Here is a 22,469-nt window from a genome sequence, read left to right on the forward strand (position 1 = left end):
GTCATACACTTATGTTCAAAATTGAAGCTGCACACACACTTGACATATGAGCCTGTAAACACATGATGAGGTACACTGGCTTTTATTCCATGCATCTATTTGATAGTCAGATTTGTTCCCAATTGTTATACACTGTTCAATACAAAAAGAAATCAAGTTTGCCTCAAAGTAGGGAGAAAGACAGCACAGAAGATAAAATTATAATTTTGTATGACATATAAACGTAATAATTTCCACGAACCATTAGCCAACATACCGACTACCATATTGGACCCAGCAAGTAAGAATACAGTATAAGAATCATGAAAATATGCCAAAGAAGCCTTTTCAATCAAAAGCTATCTCTGGTTTGCATTGCTTATTCTTATGCTGTGCTACTGTCAACCCCTTAATCAGGTAGTTACAATATTGTAATGCCCTTGTACAGAACAGTCATAACACAGCAAGAAAACACACTAATTCACACATGGCAATACTGTGTCATAAACTAAATTAAATGATTTGATTTATGGCTTTTGGTTTGAAAAGTTTAATCTAAGAACTAAATCTAGATTCTGCTATTCCTTTGTAATCTGTAAGATTCTATCAAAGAATTAATACAAAAACAGTACTATTTCCCTTTCCTATTACAAGACTGCACCATTTCTTGTGCTAGCTGGCTCTATGAATGAAAACTCAATATAATATGTGAAACAACATGGTGGCTCCCTTTTCTTCCAGTAAACACAACACTTGCTTCCAAGGAAAGAGGAGAGTTAATATTCTCTGTTTCTTAGTATCAGTTCCCATAGTTCTGATCGCATCTCTTAATGTTTAGTGCTGTGGAGCACTGTTCCAGAAACAAAAATAGTACTTTTTTTATTGGACCTGCAGAATAGAGCAGGCTTTTCAAAATGCCCAAAGTCACCTGAGAATGTTTCCACATTAAAAAATGTTTAATCCTCACATTTAAAAGAAAGCCTTAAAAATGTAACCAGCATATTCTAGAACATCAACTATTTATATATGTTGGACCAATATTTAAAGTAGATTTGTCAACATCCAAAGTTTAAAATTAGTAATTCTATCCTCCTTGAAGCAGAACATGTACAGCACTGTTGTAATAACACAACAAGCAATGTGTCTGTTTAGAGCCAGGCTACATCATTATTGAAAATAACTATTGCATGATGTGCTATCTTTCTTCCTTAGTATCTCAAAACATCATCACATATGGTATATATACCTAACTTTATAGTAGGAGAACTTATTGTATTGACTGTATGCCCACAATGATTATAACATGTAGCCCAGCTGTCAGTTTAACTATTATCAGCAATAACACTACCTAATTTGGATCCTTTTGCAATTGTGAGATATTTTTTAAAATATTTGTAATTTGCAAAAAATAAATTTGCGCTTTCGGGAATGCCCTGAAGTTAGAACTGATAAATTGTAAAACTGAACTGGAAAAGATGAGGTGATTATACTTGTTATGATTAAAATTTCAGTTTCAAACTTCTTTTTCTACTTGTTCACAACTGAACAAACTTTTCAGTATAATTTGATAAAAAGGGTATCTAGAGGAATCCTTTCGTTGTATTCAATAACTTAAACCGTGAATATCTAGTTATTTGGAATGTTTGAAAACTGATTAGTAACAAATGTTAGACACACCTAAAACAAGCTGCTGGGTATTACACCACATTCTTAGGACCCCCCATATCATTCTGCTTCTTAAACCAACGTCTCCTAATAAGTAGTGCTCTTTGGGTATGGGCAAGTTAAAACACTTTTTCTCTTCGATGTAATGAGAAACACAGGATATACATTAGCAGGAGAGTGTAAGACCTTGAAAACCCTACTGGATACTCATCCTAATTATTTCTTGAATCATAAAATAGTCTCTTGAAGAATTACATTGTGCAGCGTGTCATCTGCAGATCCAGGATAAGTGCAAATACTAAAAAGAAACAACCAATGTCTACCAGACACAACAAAGATAATTAAATCAGACGCATTCTCCACTAATGTAGAGACTTCTTCTGGGGAGAAACTACTTTATTGGTAAAACACATGCTTTGCATGCATAAGATTCCAGGCTCAATACCTGCAATTAAAGGATAACAAGAAAACCCTTTACCGAAGATCCCAGATAATTTTTGCCTGCCAAGTTGATAGTTCTACACTACTGTATTCTTTGTCCAGGGTGGCAAGGCATTACTATGGAACTCCTCAGAGAAGAAATAGTGGGGCAAAGTTAGCACTGAGATAACAATCCCAAATGCTTCGTATCAGGGGAAAAGCATGCAGCATTTTGTCAATCCTGACACATTCTCTCATCTTGCTATTTTTTAAAAAAGGAACTTTTCCAAAGACATAGCTATCCATGGGCTGTTAAACTCCAACCTGAAACCATAGGGTGGATGTGTCTTTATTGCTAACACTACTTGCAAAGCAGATATTTGTTGGTTCAGAGATTAACCCTATATTGCAGACACATAAAGTGCTACTATGTTAATAAGACAGGTTTTCCAGAGTGTTTATGAAAGACTGAGTGAACTTCAACAGAGAAATACATGAAGCCTGCATGATAGTTGTTCCTGCCAGTTTTAAAAATGCCAAGATCAAGCACCAAATAACATGTCTGAATTAGGGATCTGCCATAAACTTGGCAGATGCAGCAGTTTTCCTCCACAGTTTGGCCCATATATAGTTGGAATGGCATTTATGGGGAGTGTGGTATCAACAGCATATAGGTTCCTCTTAAAAAAGTAGTTCCTCCCCAGGAAAATAGGCAAAGAATACATGAGATGCCAGAAATAATTTTGTTCAGAATAGGCAGAACTCAGTTCAGTTTGATATAAAGCTTGAGGAATCTCTGATTTTAGCAGGAGATGCCACTTCAAGTGAGCAGGTCTGTTTTCTTTTATATTTCAATCTGATAATATCTCACAGTGTTATGGACTGCAACAGGGAACCTAATGCATGCTGAAGCATCATATAATTTGTTTCTTACATATTTTATATTCACGGCACATGCAATTTTTATCAGACTATGCCATGTTTGTTTCCCACAGACTGCTGCAATTTAGCAAAACCAGTGTGGCCTATACAAGATTATTAAATTGCATTATATGTAAAACACTTTGGTTACTTTTCCTCCTGGGGTACAGGCCACAGCATAGCTGAAGTAGGACTGACATGTTGCAGTGCAACAAGTCCTATCATTAATCTACAGAAATTATAATAAATAATGACATAATTTATGATTCATGTAGTCCAGCTACAGAATTTTGAAAGTATGGAATAATTTAACTCATACAATACTGTTCTTCAATATTAGTAAAGAATTTTCCTACATTTTGTCACTAGGCTATTAATTTTAAAAAATCATATCATATCAAATCAAATGTAAACAAACAGCAGCACAATATCAACCCATGCTTGCCTTTCATTCTGCAGATGGGGTGAAGGGTGCAATTGCTACTCACTATCTTAAATCCTGCTACACTTGCAAACAGACTTTCTTTCTCAATGTCATTCTTTAGACAACATGATGAGAAGCAAAGATTATGATTAACACTTTGATTCTAAAACCAGATTTTTAGTGTTGCTTGTTTTGCTCTTCTTGAACATTTCAATTTTAAGAAATACAGTGAATAGTAAACTGTATTTGCAAAAAAGAAAAAGGAGTACTAGTCCAGAATCCACAATAGAATTATGACTTAAGATTCCTTCAAACCCGACACAAAGAGCATTCTCACTAATTGCCACTTTTTAAAAAGTTCTGTAACTTTCCATCAAGCCTGATAAGTGACCAGTACTCCCCTATCCAAACCATATTAGTCAAACAGTGGAAAGACCAATTGTGTGGTCCAGGCTGGACTATTCCTCTAGCTTGGTCCACACACAACCATTCCAGCTGTAGTGGGAAAAATTTTAATTTCTTCTTTCAGGAAAGTCTTCAGGATATGTAGAATATATCTTCCATGGCATGTGAGTTCTTCAGCATTAATTTGATACATTTGTTTTTAATTGAAGGAGCCAAATAAAAGGCAAACTATAAAGAGAACAAGCTAACAGAGCAAAACAGCATGTACATCTATCCATCAACCTTTCAATACTTTATCTGCTGTCCTTACAGTAGCATAGTGATGATAAAAAATGCTGGAGAGAAGCTGTAAATGCAGTTGTAAGATGTTGCAATGAACTAACAATACATTAAAAAATGAAAACAATTAGTTTTCATTTTCATATGCTGGGGAACAGCATCTCAGATACTGTTTCCCAGGAATGTGAATACTTTCTGTTGAAAGTTACACTGGTTATACAGATGACTTTTTGCTCACAAATTATCTCATGCACTGCTTTACTGAGATCAATTAAGTTGCTGTGTTTTTAAACTGTCAGCCCTTCAGAGCCATATGGCCTAGTCTATGTCCAAGTAGCAACATCAAATCCTATCCTGTCTATATATGCTGTCTAAGGTTCAAAAAAATTCTGTTTCAGACTTCTCTCCATTTTTGTAACCAATTATTTTGTCTATGGATACTGATCATCTTACTCAGTAAAAAGTGTTAAAATGCCAAAAATATGATACAATAGTTCAATTATTCAATAAAATACATCCCTGCCATTCGTGATTGAAATGCTCATTGAGAAACCAATTCATCAGAACATTTCTCCAAAGATTCAAGTTATTGCAGATCATTTAGTTGATGGGGTGGAGAAGCAACTTCTCAGAGATGGAATGAAAAAAGTTTTTTTCTGAGTGGAATCAAAATGCCAGTTGATCAGATTAATGAAGGTAAAAGAGATTTATCATTACAAGGTTGCAGAGCTGCAGACTTTACTGGTTCTTACAGTCGCATCAGAACAGTCCTCTTCTGAAGATTCACCACCTGAGTTTCCAAACTCTCCAGGATTCTGTATTACAAAGCAATAGAAGCAATTCAAATTATTTATTGGCATTTCAGATATACAATATTTTTATCAAAATGGTTCCCTTCTATGCAAGCTAAAGAATATACACAAGACTTTGAAAAATGCAGTTGTACACAGCACTGAAACCTGCACTTACCATTCTATCCCAGGAACTGTATATCACATGTCATCTTTTCAATGGATTATGAATGTGAAAGTCAAGTTATGCATAAAATGGTTATGTTATGAATAAAATAATAATGGTAATAATAGCAGCAGCTAGGTAGCATTCTTGTTTTCTAGCAGAACAGCATGAATTTAAAAAAAAATCTGCTTTCAAGTCCCTTTAGTAAAAAGGATAACAAGAAATGTTAAACTCCAGGACCCCCCAGCATTGATTTTGTAGTTTGGGACTGCTGTGCACCACCGATCAACCTTATGTGAAGAATCCCAGGTTCCCTACTTGTGCAGAGAATGTGACAAGAAATGCTATCATAGGTTGTTATGACCCCACTGGAGGAAAACTAGGATGAGAAGGATGGGGAAGGAGTGGAGCCAGAGGCACCTGGTAGCAGCAGTCCTGTTTGTAGAGATTCTAGCACTGCTGAAGCCAGTGACCCCATTCTGGCTTTTATAGAACCAGCAAGTCCTCAGGACCTAGATTATCCATACCCACTGATAATCTGTCAGATTCAAAGGTTCAGGTGCTTAGTCCAAGGCAGAGATGCCTATTAAAGACTCAGGAGCAGATAACTGCATTTTGTAAAATGGAGAAGCTAGCTAAAAGGCATGGGAATGCTAACAGGAGAACAGATCCCACTCTGAATTCCTTCTCCAACTTGAGATTATGTTAAGCAAATTTGCTAATAGAAAAATAGTATTCATTATTTCACTGACCTAGTATATCTTAGCAATTCTATAACAAGATCTAACTTCTTAGGATTCTTTTTTGTGTATAAAATAGTATTAAAAAGCATGTTAATGCTCCATGACACATTTCATATTCTTCCTATAGAGTAGAAAATGTAGACCACATTTCATTGGTTCTTTCCATTCCATCAGGTTTATAATATGCTTACTATAACTATGTTCTTTCTTAACACTAAGGCCTCCAATTCTCCCATGTTGACTGAGAGGTTTCTAGCATCAGCATACACATACATGGTGTGTATGCACCTCTATCATATGCAATTACTGCTATGGTCCTCTGACCTTTTTCAATGGAAATCATGTTTACTATGGTCTCAGCCTATTTCTACTCCATCTCCTCTTGGCTAATCAAAAATGACTGCTCTTTTTCTACCTCAACACTCCTACACTGGCTTTCTCTCAAATTTTTAAAAGCAAATATGATTCTGCCAACTTTTTTATGTTGTCCCAACAATATGGCTTTGTTTTGACTATATAAAGTCCATCTATTTGTATAGCCTTATATAAATCTACAGTCTTTCTTCTTGCACTAGAATCACATCTACTTGATACGTCTCCACTTCCCATATCTAGGTAACCCTGCATGTAACTTCCCAGTTTCAAGCTTCTTAGACAGCTTCTTTTGCTTTTAAATTTTAGGCAGTGGTATATAATTATTTTGAATAAGTGATTTCCCCATATCATTATTGCTGTTGTGCACCATGAATACAGTCTCTACCTCAGTACTACTGGGTTATTTAGACAACATTTAATATTTGTAACCTTCACATTAGGCAGATATTTCACTATGCACCTAACACTTAACTATCTGTGACTCTGATCAAACAATCAGTGCTAGGCCATCAGTTGCTTAACAATACAATATTTCCAGAATTTCTATTAAGTTGTTACATTGCCAGTCAGTGCCACAAATATGCTAACCTCCCCATCCTGCTGGCTTTTTATCTTCATAATTATGTTTATTATTTTTTTCTATATATTTTTGTATTGGATTTGTTTTCCCGAAAAATTAAATTATTAATTACCCAAACTATTTGATTTAGGTATCTTAATAGAAAGATTATTTTTAAACTAACTGATAGTTTACAATTCCTTCAAGAGATTAAAACCCTTCAAGGAAAGTTTAGTAATATAAAATCTGTTTAAATGTAATGATTTGGATCCTAAGGCAGATAAGTTGAGGAAGTTCACTAAAAGGAAGTTTTTCATCCCCACCTCACCAGTGTAGTCATGGGTGTCTGGTAATAGCCACCCTGGAAAGTCAGTCCTGAGCATTGTGGGTTTAAGAGAGAGGCTGTAAGGATAAAGAAGACTGGCCCATAATCAGGCTTGGATCCTGTGATAACTAAGTCATAGAAATCAACATTTTGATAACTGATATATTTTAGAATTACAAAAATACTTTGTATTAGTTTTTCTAATATCTTTTATTGAGATAGATTTATTTTGTATCATTTTAAACATTAGAGCAAGAGGTGAATGTATTATATATCTATGCCTAAGCCAAAGAAAGTTGGAAGTTACCTCTTTTTTTTCTTTTCCTATTTTTTCTCTTCTTGTATTTCTTTTCTGATCTTTTCTCTCTTTGTCTTCTTTTCTCTCTTAATTTTCTTATATTTTATTCTTTATTGAAATGTAATAAAGTTTATAAAATCAAGAAATCAAAAATTTATTTCCTGTTTCCCCCATTATCCCCCTGCTTTCTATCCAATAATGTTCAAAAAACCCTCTGATCATCTGGAAAAGCTTTTTACATGCTGCAAATGACTGCAGGGAATGGGGAAAGTTACTTCTATGAACTTCCTAAGGTTAGTTTATTTTAGGATCTAAGCCAAGACATTAATAAAATCATTTAAGAGGCAGGTAGGTGATCAAGTAAAATTATTTATTTAAACACAGGGAACCTGGAGTTTTCCAGATGTTGCTGAACTCTATCTCCCATAAGCTATAGCAAGTATGGTTAATGGTGACAGATTATAAAAAATTCATTTCAGGAGTACATATAGGTCACCCCAGCCTTAACTGGTTGGCAGACCTGATTTCAGAACAATTAAATAATGTTTAATATTCCTAAACAGAGAAGAGACAGTGTTTCTAACCTCATAACCATGATCCTCTGGACACAATTTGCCAAGTGACATCTGTGTTTTCACCCTGCGTACAGCACTCTCCTTATCTGAAAGTCCATCAGACTGGGTAGATATCTCAATGGGAATTTCTGGAGTCTGTGACAGCATGTCGTCGAACTTCTCAGCCAACTGATCTTCCCGCCTATTAGCCAGCTCATCCAGACTGTTAGAATGGTCACTGGTATTGCCCTCTTCCCCATCAGATACAGAGAGGTTCTCGGAGCTAAAGGTTGAATAGGACTGGCAACTACTAATGCAACGATGTGGCCTGCAAATCCATAACGTATTAGTTAGCTTTGATTCAAAGGCTGCACACAATTGATTTTATATATATGCAGATCAAATGGCAAGTACAAGGCCAAATTTGACATTCTGAAAAAATACATATTATATATAATTTCAAAACTATTATGCATAAAAATTTAATTAATTACAGCTCTTCCTTTTCTTGAAGAATGCACATTCTGTTTCATAACAGTCTTACTCCCATTTTTTAATAATTGTGAAATATTCTAAATAAGTTGGAAACTATCCTACAGCAAAATACACTCTTTATTCTTACTGGTATGATACAGAATTGACAAAGATAAGGTTTAAGGTAAATAAATCTAAAGAAGTTCACAAAGGAAAACTGCCCATATCTTCTTTGACCTGCAGCCAGCTGCACCCCTGAAAATCATTTTCAGAGATCCTCCTAAACTATGAGGAAAGGGGGGAGATCTGGGAAGGAGAGAATACTAAAATCAAATGGCTATATATCCAATTTTGCACAATTCTCCCATCCACAGGTGCCATTCCACATTGCTCAGTTGAGCTCAAAGGATCAGGAAGGGCAATGGAGAGACAACGGTCAGGAAACTTCATTAAGTCAACTAATTTTAGAAGCAACAGCTTTATCAAATGACTGCAGTGAAAAATAATTACCACTTTATATGTCAGTAAAATAATAAGTTAATCATTATTCCTAAAGACTTTAGGATAATAAATCTGAACTTTCATTTTTTATATTACCTTTGTCTCAGAAATCATTCAAATTTATGGGATGTTCAACATGCCATAAAAGAGGGTTTTTCTTTATGTTGAAATGAGTCCCATGACACAAAACCTTTGAACACATTAGCCTGAAGTTTTGTAGTATATGCAAAGAATTTTCTGATATATACACATCAAATGCACAAAAACAATGTATCAGGTAACAATACATGTTTTGTAACTTTTACAAATCAGTAACTTTTGCTTCTTTTGTCCATTTTTCCCCAATACAGAGTCCACTCCCTTAGAATCAATGTATTCACTATCTTGACAAAGAAAACTTTGTCATATCTAGGCCCGAATTAATCACAGAACTTACTATGTTCTCCATTCTCATTATTACATGCTATACATGTATATATTTTGATATGGATGAAGCTTAATCATAACCTGCTCTAAACTTTATATCCAGATTGGTATTTAGATAACAATTTTCACCTACCTGATGTTATTTTCTGTTGCAGAAACCTGGATATATTAATACCCATAATCTCCTAAAGTCATTTTTCATCTCCCAAAATTCATTTACCTTCTTCCTCCAAATTTTGTCATATCCAGCTCTATACTCTTCCATTAAGAGACAGAACATTAACAGCAGATACAATAATTCTTAGTATCTGCTAAAGATTATTTAAACTGAAAGTGCAGAACCTGGGGCCACAGGTCCACATACATCCCATAAAACCTTTGAATGCATACCCTACAGGACTCTCAAAATTACCAAATTATAACTGTTAATGTGAAAAAAAGCAATAACTATCAAATAGATGCCGGGAGAATAACCACCAGAATTATCTTTGATTTCCCTGAGGATATCTGCCCGTCCCACTAAATCAGATAGGATGTGCACGCTCCTGGTCCTTTCCCTGAAACACTGCCATCTAGTGAGACCTAGGAAGCGTGCCTTTTATGTGGCTGCTGCTACCTTATGGAATACACTCCCCCCAGCAATCCAGCAGGCCCCCATCCTTTTAGCCTTCTGGAAGGCCTTTAAAACCTGGCTCTTTATCCAAGCACTGGAATAGAGTAGTGGACCCTACAGAGAGTTGTTGGGGCACCCTGGGAGGTGGACTGAGGAGCCAGGTTTTTAGTTTTTATATGTTTTTATAGTTTTATTGCTGTGAACTGCCCAGAGTTGTTTTAAGATGGATGGCCATACAAAACTTTTAAAATAATAGATAAATAATTATGTTTAAATGCAAATCAAATCATACTTTTTGGAGTGTGGCCAACCACAGGTAACTCAAAGGCCAAGTGTGGTCCTCGACTGGAAAAAGTTGTGCACATATAAGTAAAGTTTATCTTTTCTACTACAGCATCCAAAACATTTTGAACCTGAAATACTTTGGGCCTGAATCTCTGTAGTTCAAGTTTGAAATGCGTTGTTCCAACCATCAGATTCAAAACAGCCCTGTTTCAAGCAAAAACAATGTTTCAGACTTGAAATGATTGAAGCTGGAAAGAGAGTATTTCAAGTTTGGAATGTTTTGAATGTAAGCCATTATGTACAACTTTGTTTTGTACTACTGCACCTAACTGTCACGCTCCTTCTAAAATTATGATATGAAATCCATTGTAATGTATGTGATATTCTGAAAATACTTAGGAAAGTATAGTGAAAAAACCAAAAGAACAAGTTACAAGAGAAAAGCTATGAAATTTTTAAAAAACAGCCTGGCAAAGTCCTACATTTTACATAAACATTCCTTGTTTTTCATTTGTCTCTTATTATTTTTATTCTTTAATACGAGACTGTCTTTAAAATGAAAGGTATCCCATACAAATATAAATTTGAAAGCCTTTGCAGTTATAGGTAATAAGCCTTTGATGCCAAAAAGTAGTACTTTCCAAGCAGTTCCTTTTCTTAGGGTAGCTTATACATGTACATATTGGTAGGCCTGGTAGAAAGATCTTTCCCCATGATCTCATCTGAACATTTATTCATAGTGGTTAGTTTGCACATAGTATTAAACTGTAATTTTTATTTTCATGTCCATTCGCCACTAGTCATATTTCAGGGCTTATGAGTGAGGTCAGTGAGGTCCTGTGGTATGCAACACTGATATGTAACAGTTTGCTGCTAAAAGAAGCAAGTAGTATTGTATCTGCCTCTTACTAGCCAGGCATCCTTGGTCCAATATAATACACACATTTGACCATGATGTTATCCTTATATCCTATATACTTTGTTTCTGGTATACAGATGGACAAGTAACTCTTTGGATGAAAAACCTAGCTAATAATGTCAGACGCAAAGTTTTCTTTATGTGGAAATGAAATTAAATCATATGAACATTCCCTAAATGAATTGCTGATTAAATAATTAGGAAAAAGTCAGAATGGGTTGTTCTACCTCTGTCTCCGTGGAAATTCCACTTCACTATCTACTTCTCCTTCTTCTTCTTCTGAAGAATCATCACCACTCTAGTGGGGCAGCAAAAGGCAATGTTATTTGCCAAATATTTGCAAATATGCAGATTCCAATTAAAAAGTAAGCCTCATAAATATACAATTTTCAGGAAGAAAAGTCTCTAAATTTCGTTCTAGTCAGCAAAAACTATAAAACCTTGAAACAGTATGATTAAGAAAACAGTGTGAATGAGAAAACAGAAAAAAATGTAAACAAGTTTATTCTTTCAAGAATTCTGAAGACCTTACCTTCGGAATGGATCGAGTTTTACCCAGCAGTCCTGGAGTGCTTGCTAGATGAGAAGAGCCAAGAGGAGACACTGACCTGTGGCTGCTGAATTCACCTTCTTTATTCTTTGCAGGAAACTCCATATTTGCATACACTGAATCATACAATGGTCTTGCAGGCTGTTCCAGCTCTGGATCAAGTGATTGTTGTTGATTTGCATCATTTTCTCCCAGTCTGCATTGTGGACAGAGACTATAGGTGCCTGTTTTACAACATTCCCAATGATCAGCTTTGCTCTCCCCATCTTTCTCTATCTCTAGATTTCTCCTTGAATCAGCTTCCATAGCAGCAGAGATAAGATCAGGGCTAGAGCCAGACATTCTCCGTTGGGCATGATTACTAAGAGGGCTGCGTAGGGCAGCAGCAGGACCAAAATATCGTAGGTTGTTAGCACAACTGGCTATATCTTGTCCATGTATGTTAAGTCGAAGGTAATTATCATGATGATGGGAATGATGGTGATGATGGTGAGTTGGTTGACCCAAGTCATCCTGTGCTGGCTGATTTTTTAAGACTCCTGTAAAATCACTGTAGCTGCCTTTGCTATTTCCTCGCCGATGGCGTGGTTTGCTGCGGTAACGTCCCTTGCTACTAAGTGTTGTCATTTTGGGACTCCCTGAGAGAGGAGAGCCGCTAGGTGCCACTTCAGTGCTGGATATGCCATCAGCCCTCAGCAAGTCAGGCCTGGAAAAGAATGCAATTCCATTCAAATTGCAGGTAGTCCTTGCTTACAGACCACTCATTCAGTGACCATTTGAAGTTACGATGGCAAGGAGACTTATGACTGGTCCTCAAAAATGCAGCCATCAAAGCATCCCTGCAGTCACGCAATCACGATTTGGGCTCTTGGCAACCGGTGAGTATTTATGATAGTCACACTATCCCATAGTCACATGATCGCCATTTGCGACCTTCACAGCTGGCTTCCAACAAGCAAAGTCAATGGGGAAGCTGGCAGGCAGTCACAAATCGCAGTCATGTGACGTTGCGCTTAACAACCCACAGTGATTTGCTTAATGACCGCAGCCAGAACTGATGTCGTAAGTTGGACATGGTCATGTGACTTGTCACTTTATGACTATGTTACTTAGCGACAGAGTTGCCTGTCTCAATTGCAGTCGGTAAGTGATCACAACCTGTAATATACAGTGCATTCAGAAAGTATTCAGACCCTCTTCACTTTTTTCAATTTTGTTATGTTGCAGCCTGATACTACAATCGTTCAAATTCATTTTTTTTCTCATTAATCTACACTCAGTACCCCATAATGACAAAGTGAAAACAGAATTTTAGAAATGTCTGTAAATTTATTAAAAAGGAAAAACTGAAATATCACATTGGCGTAAGTATTCAGACGCTTTGCAACAACATTTGAAATTTAGCTCAGGTGCCTCCCATTTCTCTTGATCGTAGCTAAGCTGTTTCTATACCTTGACTGGAGTCCACCTGTGGTAAATTAAATTGATTGGACATGATTTGGAAAGGCACACACCTCTTTACAGAAGGCCTCACAGCTGACAATGCATACTGTACCAGAGCAAAAGCCATGAGGTCAAAGGAACTGCCTGCAGACAGGATTATTGCAAGGCATAGATCTGGGGAAGGCTACAAAAAAATTTCTGCTGCACTGAAGGTTCCCAAGAGCACAGTAGCCTTCATAATTCTCAAATGGAAGAAGTTTGGCACAGCCAGGACTCTTCCAAGAGCTGGTCGCCCAGCCAAACTGAGCAATCAGGGGAGAAGAGCCTTAGTAAGAGAGGTGACCAAGAACCTGATGGTCACTCTGACTCTGATGTGAGATGGGACAAAGTTCCAGAAGGACAACCATCACTGCACCCCTCCACCGATCTTTTATGGCAGAGTGGCTAGACGGAAGCCTCTCCTCAGTGCAAAACACATGAACGCCCACTTGGAGTTTGCAAAAAAGCACCAGAAGGACTCTCAGACTGTGAGGAACAAGATTCTCTGGTCTGATGAAACCAAGATTGAACTGTTTGGCCTCAATTCTAAAGGTTATGTTTGGAGGAAACCAGGCACTGCTCATCACCTGCCCAATACCATCCCAACAGTGAAGCATAGTGGTGGCAGCATCATGCTGTGGGGGTATTTTTCAGCAGCAGGAACTGGGAGACTGGTCAGGGTTGAAGGAAAGCTGAATGGAGCAAAGGACAGAGATATCCTCAATGAAAACCTTTTCCACAACGCTCAGGACCTCAGACTGGGCCGAGGTTCACCTTCCCACATGACAACAATCCTATGCACACAGCCAAGACAACACAGGAATGGCTTAGGGACAACTCTGTGAATGTCCTAGAGTGGCCCAGCCAGAACCCTGACTTGAACCCTATTGAACATCTCTGGAGAGACCTGAAAATGGCCATCCACCGACAGTCCCCATCCAACCTTATTGAGCTTGAGAAGATTTGCAAAGAAGAATGGCAGAAAATCCCCCAATCCAGGTGTGCAAAGCTTGTTGCATCATACCGAAAAAGACTCGAGGCTGTAATTGCTGCCAAAGGTGCTTCAACAAAGTACTGAGTAAAGGGTCTGAATACTTTCCGAATGCACTGTATATTCATTTTTATTTATAGGAATCTATGGGGGGAAGTGCTGAAATTTGCATCATGGTGCAAAAACCACTAGCTACAACTTGCATCAAACATCCAACACAAGTATGTAAGGATGGAGTTTGCATGATGCTGTCATCATTTTAATACAATTTTGATTTACTAAGGAGGCCTGCAGTTTCATTTTTACTGTCAGTGTGCTTACTTATATGTTTAGCATAAAGGAATCTATATTATAAGTTGCAAAAATAAAATTATGAATATCATGCAGGAAAGGGCACAACAATAACATGAGGACTAGGAATGGGAGGGGGGAACCACTTTGGATGCAACCAGAGATAGTGCACATCTAGTGAGATTTTTGCCTTAAGAAAAAAGAAATACAAACCTAGTTTCATAACACAAGCTACCTCTGGAATTTCTTTCCCAGTTTGCTATGTACTATAATAGGCTGCTGCTTGAGAAGTAGCTGTTGTTTTGTAGCCTGACATATGCATTATCTGTGTTAAAGTATTATTTCAGCAGAAATTGTAACACTGTGAGTCAGTCATATATTTGTGTCCACCCTAGCCATCCTTAAATTCTTAGCAGCCTTTCTGAACTGGCTTAGGGGACTGGGAGTGGGGAAAACTCTTTTCTGGTAGTTCTTCTTTCTCCAGGGCTGGTTCCAGTTGGTGCTGTGGGGTGGGGGGGTGCCTACTCCTAGATATGTCCTTTGTGGGGTGCCTCAGGACTCTCCCCTCTCCATGAATCTGCTTGGAGAGGTCATCCAATAGCACTGATGATACTTAACTGTATCACTCTGCCCTGACTGCCCAAATTAAGCTGTCATAGTTCTTACCCAGTGTCTGGGGACTGGATGGGGAAAAACAGGCTTTGGTTCAATCCTACAAAGTCCAAGTGGCTGTGGGTTTGGGGCCCCATGGGTCTTGGAAGTGGAGAGATTTCACATTTGAATTTGAGTGTCGCACTCAAGAAATCGTCTTGTGCGCCAATTGCACCCATTCCTGGATTAGGGGGAACCTACTCACAGTCACTCACACCTTGGATTATTGCAATGCACTCTACATCGAGCTGCCTTGAACACCATCTGGAAACTTCAAGTGGTGCAGAATGCATCAGCATGGATAGTTATGGGCATTCCTCATACTGTACTGGCTTTCTATAGGCTTCCAAGTGAAATTCAAGATGCTAGTTGACACATATAAAGCCCTGAATGGCATTGGACCAGGTTATTTGCAGGATTGCCTTTTCCCAAGGGTATCTACCCATCCCACATGCTCCAACAGGGAGAGCAAATTCCAGGTTCCTTCAGTGAAACAAGGTCACTTTGTAGGACTGAGAAGGCATGCCTTCTTGGTAGTAGCCCTTTTCCTTTGGAATGATTTCCTCGTACCCACCCCTGTATTCAGTTGGTTGGCTCCAGGTATGCAGCCTTTAGAAAAGCAATTAAGACCTGGCTCTTTCCCCAGGCACTTTGTTCAGGATAAGTAGGGATCCCAATTGATGAGATACAGTATATTTTAATCCTGATTGCCATTTAATTATTTTAGTTTGCTTTAGTGGTATATGCTATTTTTCTTTTGTATTTTTGTTTAATGCTTTTGTATACCACCCAGAGTCATGCTGTTTGTGTTGAGCGGCCATATGGATGTTCTAAATAAATAAATAAAATTTGTTTATTTTCTAAATGTATAACATATCTTATTGTCAAAGCTTCAAGGCAGCTTCAAATAATTATGATATAACCATTTTATCTGGTTATTGTGAACATATCAATTTGTGGCTATTAAGTTCTTTTCAAAGCAATTAGGTAGCAAACTACGCACACATTCATATATTACTGATTTATTGCCCATAAATCACCATTGCTTCAGTGATCAGAAATTGTTATTCAAAGAAGTTGAGGAAATCATTATGAAAAGCAACCCCCTTGAATGTACTATGGTTATTTGCCTCACCGTTTAGTCTGCCCCCCAGATTTGTGGGAGATTCCTCTTCTCTTCATCAATTTTTCCATTGCATTAGCATGGATTATTGGTCGGACAGGATGACGCTTATAAGTTCCAGGATACTTTTTTTCCACAGCTTGTTCCCGTCTGTATGTAAAATAAAAAATAAAGTTTTTAATCTTGTCTTAGTCAAAGGAAAGTTACTCAAATATTTACAAACTGTTGTAAGCAAAGCATGTTAAAGTATACATTTTGGCAGTTGGAAAAACATAATTACCCTGTAAGGCGAGAACCAAAGTTGTCAGAAATCCTAGTTATGGCTCACATCAATATCCAAATATAAAAAAATTCAACAGAACTACCATTTTCTGCAAAGGAATACTTTTCTTCTTCACAACTTCAATTAGGGAAAAAGGTGCTTAGCATACAGAATAAACATTCCCCCAATTTTGGAGTCAATTATCCTTGGTAAGGAAATTAATTTTTTGTTAAAAACAGAATTCTTATGAAAACAATCTTAAATAGACTATACATTTTTTTCAAATAATTTTATTAAGAATTATAAATGAAAAGAATAAAAGTCAATACAAGCTGCAAAAAAATCAAACAGAAATTGTAAAAAGTGGGGGAGGGAGTGTAGAAAATAAAAATAAGAAAAAAGGGAAAAAGGGAAAAAAAGAAAAAAAAGAAAAAAAGAAAAAGTAATTTCCCCTTTCATCTCAGTAGGTAAAGACAATTTTAATGGCTTATCACCATCTCTAAACAAAACATAATCACTCTTCTCCCCATAACTCATCTCTTAGGTAAAAAAACAAGAACAAAATCCAAATGCTTCATCAATCGTTCTTTGTCAGCAAAAGTCCAGTAAGGGCAACCAGATATAACTATTTTCCTCTTTAAGCCCTCATCAAGCAAGCCAACATTATAAACCTTCCCTCAATTTTTAAAATTATTCTTTAACCCCTTCAAAAAAAGTCCCAGAGATAGTTTGCTGGTCATCTGTGTATCCAAGCAAAAATCCTTCAGAACTTTAACAGATTTGCATGTCCATTAGTTAAAGTTTATCTTTTCATTTGTCACTTCTAAAAAAGTCTTTCCAAACCTTAGCAGAACTCTTTTGTACATCCAGAAGAAAAAAATTATCCAAATCAATTTCCTGGTTTAATATCTGTTCATCTACTTTAGGGGATAAGCCATCCATCAAATCCATTTATATTACATTTAAATCCTCTTTCAAATTTCATAGACATTCATTGCAACTTGTTCTTGTTTTACAACTTCATTAAAGCAAGTTCTATGCAGTTTCTCAAACAATTGATCCATTCTATCCAGTAACTTGGCTGAGAGGCATTCAAAAGTTTGCACTAAGGATTTTGCTCCATTTTCTTTGTCCTCTGGGTCCCTGTAATGTCCAACCTTCAAGGTCTCCTTATCATAAAGAAACCAAAGCAATCGCCATTTTCCCATAAGAAGATATTTTCTAATTAATTCAAAATGATAATTCCAGATCCCTCTGGCCCCTTAATCCGTTATTAACTTTCCAAAATCCATATACTAAGCACCCTTTTGCTGTAGAATCCAAAAAAAAATCACATATTTTCAAAACGTTCAAATTTATACCATCATCTTTTAAGGAGGCAGAGACTCATCCAATGAATACAGCAAAACCTTGCCAGTCCAAAGGGTCTTAATCTCTCCAATATACAAAAAAATAAAAAAAATAATCCAAAAAGGTGATTAAGATATAAGGCTCGGTCAAGCTTAATGTCCATAAGGCTGCTTTGCGAGCATGCGCTTGATGTAATCCTGACTCCCAGGCACTCTACTCATAAGCCGACTGTAAAACGAGAGTTTCCACAGTTTACTCACAGTAGTGGCTGTCCGGAGTCACGTGGATGATCTTAACGATCTCTCGTTTGTTCTGGAGAGATTACACTGGCCAGATCCAGCATCCAGCTGCAATTTCCCTTGCAAAAGCTATCTTACTAGCCAGCAAGCCAGTAAGACACTTCACCATGGCACTCAAAGGAAGATTCCTTACATAGACTATACTGTACACATAGGTGGATATACATACTTGAGGAGCTCTTTTTCTCGAACCTCCAGTTGTAACATGATGGCACTGAGTTCCATATACAGATTATTGGCTCTTTCAAGTTTTCTTTCATAATGTTCACGAATGTCCAAGGCATGCCTATGAAAAGAAAAGAGCTGACAGTCTCAACTGCACAACTTCTTTTCATAACCAACAGCATATACTTACGCAAAATTATTCTCAAACATGTCAAATGTAGTTTTTAAAACAGACAAAAGTTATGAAAATGTTTAAATGTCAAAACAAAAACATGGTTTATTTAGAAATAGATAATATTATTTTGTCTCTTTGCCAAAATTCAGGTGCACCTAGTGAAAACAATTAGTTATGGTTCAAAACTGATAAAAACTCAATACTGTTTTACACAATATACTCTTGACAAAAACAGAGTGAATCAACCTTTCCCAATCTGGCAGTCTCTACTACAGCTCCCAGAAATTAAGGAAGTACAGTATAATCCTAACACATCTAGAAGAGACTGGTTTGGAAAGAGTGGATTAGACAATTTAGGGAGGATGCATTGATCAATAGACAGTTGTCATGATAATTAAATGCATCTCCCAGGTTCAGAAGTTACATATTTGAATACCAACTGCTAGAAAGAGAGCAGTTTCCTTCATGTGCTCCTTTTGGAATTCCCAGATATGACTGGCTGGATCCTGTTGGGAAAGGTATGCTAAAGTAGATGGATTCTTAATCTAACCCAGTAATCGCCTTAATCCCTTAAATAAGAACAGACCTGAGTTCTTCTCTTCTACGACGAATAAGTTCTTCATCTAACCGGTGTATACAAGTTCCTTCACTTTTAATCTTTTCAAAGTGCTTCTTTACTTCTTCTCTCCATTCAGCCTATTAGAGCAATTTCATATTTAGATGGTCATACTTCATAACTCAGAGATTTGGTAATTACACCAAGAAAGGTTACACTGCTCTACCACATGAGAAAGAAAGCTGAGCTAAACTCAACTGGTTTCTCGGTATTTAATCCCAGAACAGTCTGAAAGGCCTTTAGCAATATGTCAGAGCAACCTAATTGCTAAGGTTAATCTATCATTCCAAATTTAGCTCAAATTTGTCATATGTTGCAAGGTAGACATATACTATAAGACAATCCTGACATATAAAAATGCTTGTTATTTTAGAATGATATGTTTTTCAGTTGTTTCTTGCTTCTGACTAACCAGATTTTAATATTACTCAGAGAGCTGCAAAGCACAAGAAAACGGAAATAAATGTTTATTAAACTGTAGACTGCATATGTACAATTCTATATTAAAGCCCTGTATTAAAACATAACCATATTAATTATTGCAGAAAACAATTCTTAAATTCTATCTGCATTCTTAAAAGGAGCAGAGGATTAACTGAAATTTTCAATTAAAATATGTATATTTTTATGCAATCCTCAAAACAGAATTCAAAAAAGAAAACACAGCAAAAGAATACATCAATTATTTTTTAAGGTACCATGAACTGATAAAGCTAACAAAACACAACAAAAATAAACATCTGGAGCAGTAACAGCAAAAAAGGCAAAGCAGAACATACATATTAAAATTTTTAAGTATAAATCCAACTATTATGAAAATGATTAATAATGCTGGTCTAAACTGGGTTTGCCAAAACACATGGCCATTCCATCTCTATTTGTAGTAAGTTTTGTGTAATGGGAATGCACATACAAAAACAAAATCTTATCCAGTAGGACCCAAATTAACTTTATGATTGTAATGGATATAGATCTTTCAATACAGGTAATTTAGTTGGTCTACCAAGGTAACCATGTTTGATCACTGTACCTCATGTCTTTGAACAGCATTAGTGAGCTTAGACTGCTATCCAACATTCCAATATCTGATCAGAAAAAGTGGCGGCTCCTCCTCCTCCTCCCTCTGAACAGCAATTCCAAATATGTGATCAACATGCATTTTAAATGTAATGAGGGTTTACTAGCATCTCCTATTATTTAATGATTGATTTGGTTGATTTGAATTATCATCCTTTTATTTTCCCTACTGTCAACAATTTTAACTCAGCTACATGCATTGATTCACATCATACATCTGATCATGTATGCTTCTTCCATGAAAAAGTAAGAGAGGGCCTGTTGCAAACCTCCCCCCCCCGCCCGCTTCTTCACAAGGTTCATGGAGTATGGACCAGAAGGCAGGCTTTCTCAATGGTGGCCCATACTTTGTGGCATACCTCTCCCCCAGAGGTACAGATGGATGAACTTGTTGGCATTTTATAAGCAAGCCAAAGCACCTATGATACTGATTTTAATGATATATTTTGTACACTTTTTTGTTGATATTTTTGAGTCTTGATTCCAAGAGTCTGCTTGGAATGTGGCAGGCTATAAATCTTGAGGGAAGGAGGGAGGAAGGTTGGCTGGTTAGCTGATACTGAAAATCTTTTCTTTCATGCACCATTAAATAATGTATTTTTGTTTTGTTTTTGGTCTCTGGTACTTCATTATTTTCCTCTTTTAAATAGACTACTTAGTTTTAGCCTTGCTTTTCAATTTCTATGCCTAGTACACAAACCTTATTAGAGACCAAGTCCCAGCAAGTACCCTGAGAATTGGAAAGGCAGTTGGGAGCATGCAACCAGACTAAATGAACAGGAGAGCAAACAGAAACAAGAGATTTTTGCAAAGAGAACTTGTTCACTTGTAAAGCTGACCAGCTTCATTTAAGGAGGGCTGTTTCACTAATTGGGTGAGGCTTGAGTTTTTTCTGGCTAAGTTTAGCAAAGGAGGAACACACTGACTTCCTACCGCCACAAACTAAGTGACAAGACAAATGCTGTGCTTGTATGCCAAAGCCAGGAATCCAAACTCTGTAAACGTAACATAGTAGCTACTTTTACCTCAAATAATTCTTCAAGAAGAAAACCAAACTTTCCAACAATAATTAGTATGAAGATACAAAGCCTGCAGGACAGAAGATACTTTCTAGTTTATTATATAGACTGCCAAAAGTACAACTGGACATAAATGGTTTATGCAATCAGCTCCTGGCTCTAAGGGAATAAGTCTGTTCCCTTGAAACCAAGATGGCTGAACTGAAGATGCTTAGAAAGCAGAATGATATGTAGTCAAAATCTTCTGGAATATGAGAACTTTGTCTTTTCCCAGGATTACAGTTTTTTGTTTTTTGTTTTTTTGGGGGGAGGGAGAACAAGAACCTTGGGGAAGGAGTACATAATTTCAACTATAAGGAAAATGTTCTGAGAAGAAGGAACCTAATTCTTGGGGGATGACCCCACATCCTACTGTACCAAGATACTTCTCAGGAGTGTGGTAGAAGGCTTGGTTATGAGTGAATTAAAGACAGATGGCTCTGTGATGGGCATGTAGGTCACATGGTGACTTGCCTGCCTGGAGTAAAGACTGTGGATATTGTGCCTTGTCTAATATGCTACTGAAGAATGCTGAAGAGAAAACAGAACTCACAGTCCACATTGGCACCAACAACCTTGGAATATACAGTCAGTGAATAATGGAAGCCAAATTTAGACTGTCAGGTAGCAGTCTGAAATCCAGTGTTCTCAGAAATGATACCTGTTCCATGTGCATGGCCAGGCAGAGTTCTGAATGCATGGATGACATAATGATGCAAAATGGAAGAGTTTAGATGGTTAGCATGAGGGAAACTTGAGGACAAATCAAACCTGTGTAAAGGTTTGTAAAGAAATATGGGTAACCAAAATGGAACCAGGCTGCTAGTGTATAACATCAAAAAGATGGCAGAGAAGCTTTTAAAATGATACCTGGGAAAAAGCTGACAAGCACTAGGGAGCATCCAATTTGGAAGGGTACAGATATTTCAGAAAATACTATAATGAATATAGCCAATGTTGAAACTGGATAATGGGAAAAAATGAGATTCAGGAGACAGAAAGCAGATAAAAAGGCATAAAAAAGGCTTGGCCAACAACATTGGAGAAAAGGCATAATGTATACATGTTTCTATGTTAATGCTATACTTCTCCAAGGCAAGGCAGGGGCATAAAGTATACATATTACAAAGAAAACAGATAAGGAGTTTTTATACCTCTCTGAAAACATTAGGAGCAAGGGTCACCCAGTGAAGCTGACTGAAAGAAAAGAAAGTACTTCACCCAGTGCATAATTAGCTTGTGGAACTTACAGGTTCA

At 36.9% G+C, this 22,469-nt stretch overlaps 1 protein-coding gene across 5 annotated transcripts in view; it reads right to left on the reverse strand.

Moving 5' to 3' along the window:
• Window positions 1-68: 68 nt before the first annotated feature.
• The window catches only part of MAP3K13 (mitogen-activated protein kinase kinase kinase 13), a 61,646-nt gene continuing 39,245 nt past the window's right edge, over window positions 69-22,469 (reverse strand). For 4 of the 5 annotated variants that reach the window (XM_007420630.4, XM_025166451.2, XM_088132416.1 and 1 more), the window contains 7 exons: window positions 19,048-19,157; window positions 18,291-18,407; window positions 16,223-16,360; window positions 11,655-12,378; window positions 11,350-11,420; window positions 7,935-8,232; window positions 69-4,908 (listed from right to left, as the gene is read on the reverse strand). In XM_007420630.4, coding sequence (XP_007420692.1) covers window positions 4,807-4,908; window positions 7,935-8,232; window positions 11,350-11,420; window positions 11,655-12,378; window positions 16,223-16,360; window positions 18,291-18,407; window positions 19,048-19,157 — 1,560 coding nt within the window. In that variant the 3' untranslated portion in view covers window positions 69-4,806. The remainder of the gene's footprint in view (window positions 4,909-7,934; window positions 8,233-11,349; window positions 11,421-11,654; window positions 12,379-16,222; window positions 16,361-18,290; window positions 18,408-19,047; window positions 19,158-22,469) is intronic. The other variant, XM_088132418.1, reaches the window with a different exon arrangement.

Source organism: Python bivittatus, unplaced genomic scaffold, assembly GCF_059951505.1.
Source record: "Python bivittatus isolate LINGU-HERP-01145 unplaced genomic scaffold, Pbiv_v1 ctg000980_np1212, whole genome shotgun sequence".
In the NCBI taxonomy this organism is placed as follows: Eukaryota; Metazoa; Chordata; class Lepidosauria; order Squamata; family Pythonidae; genus Python; species Python bivittatus.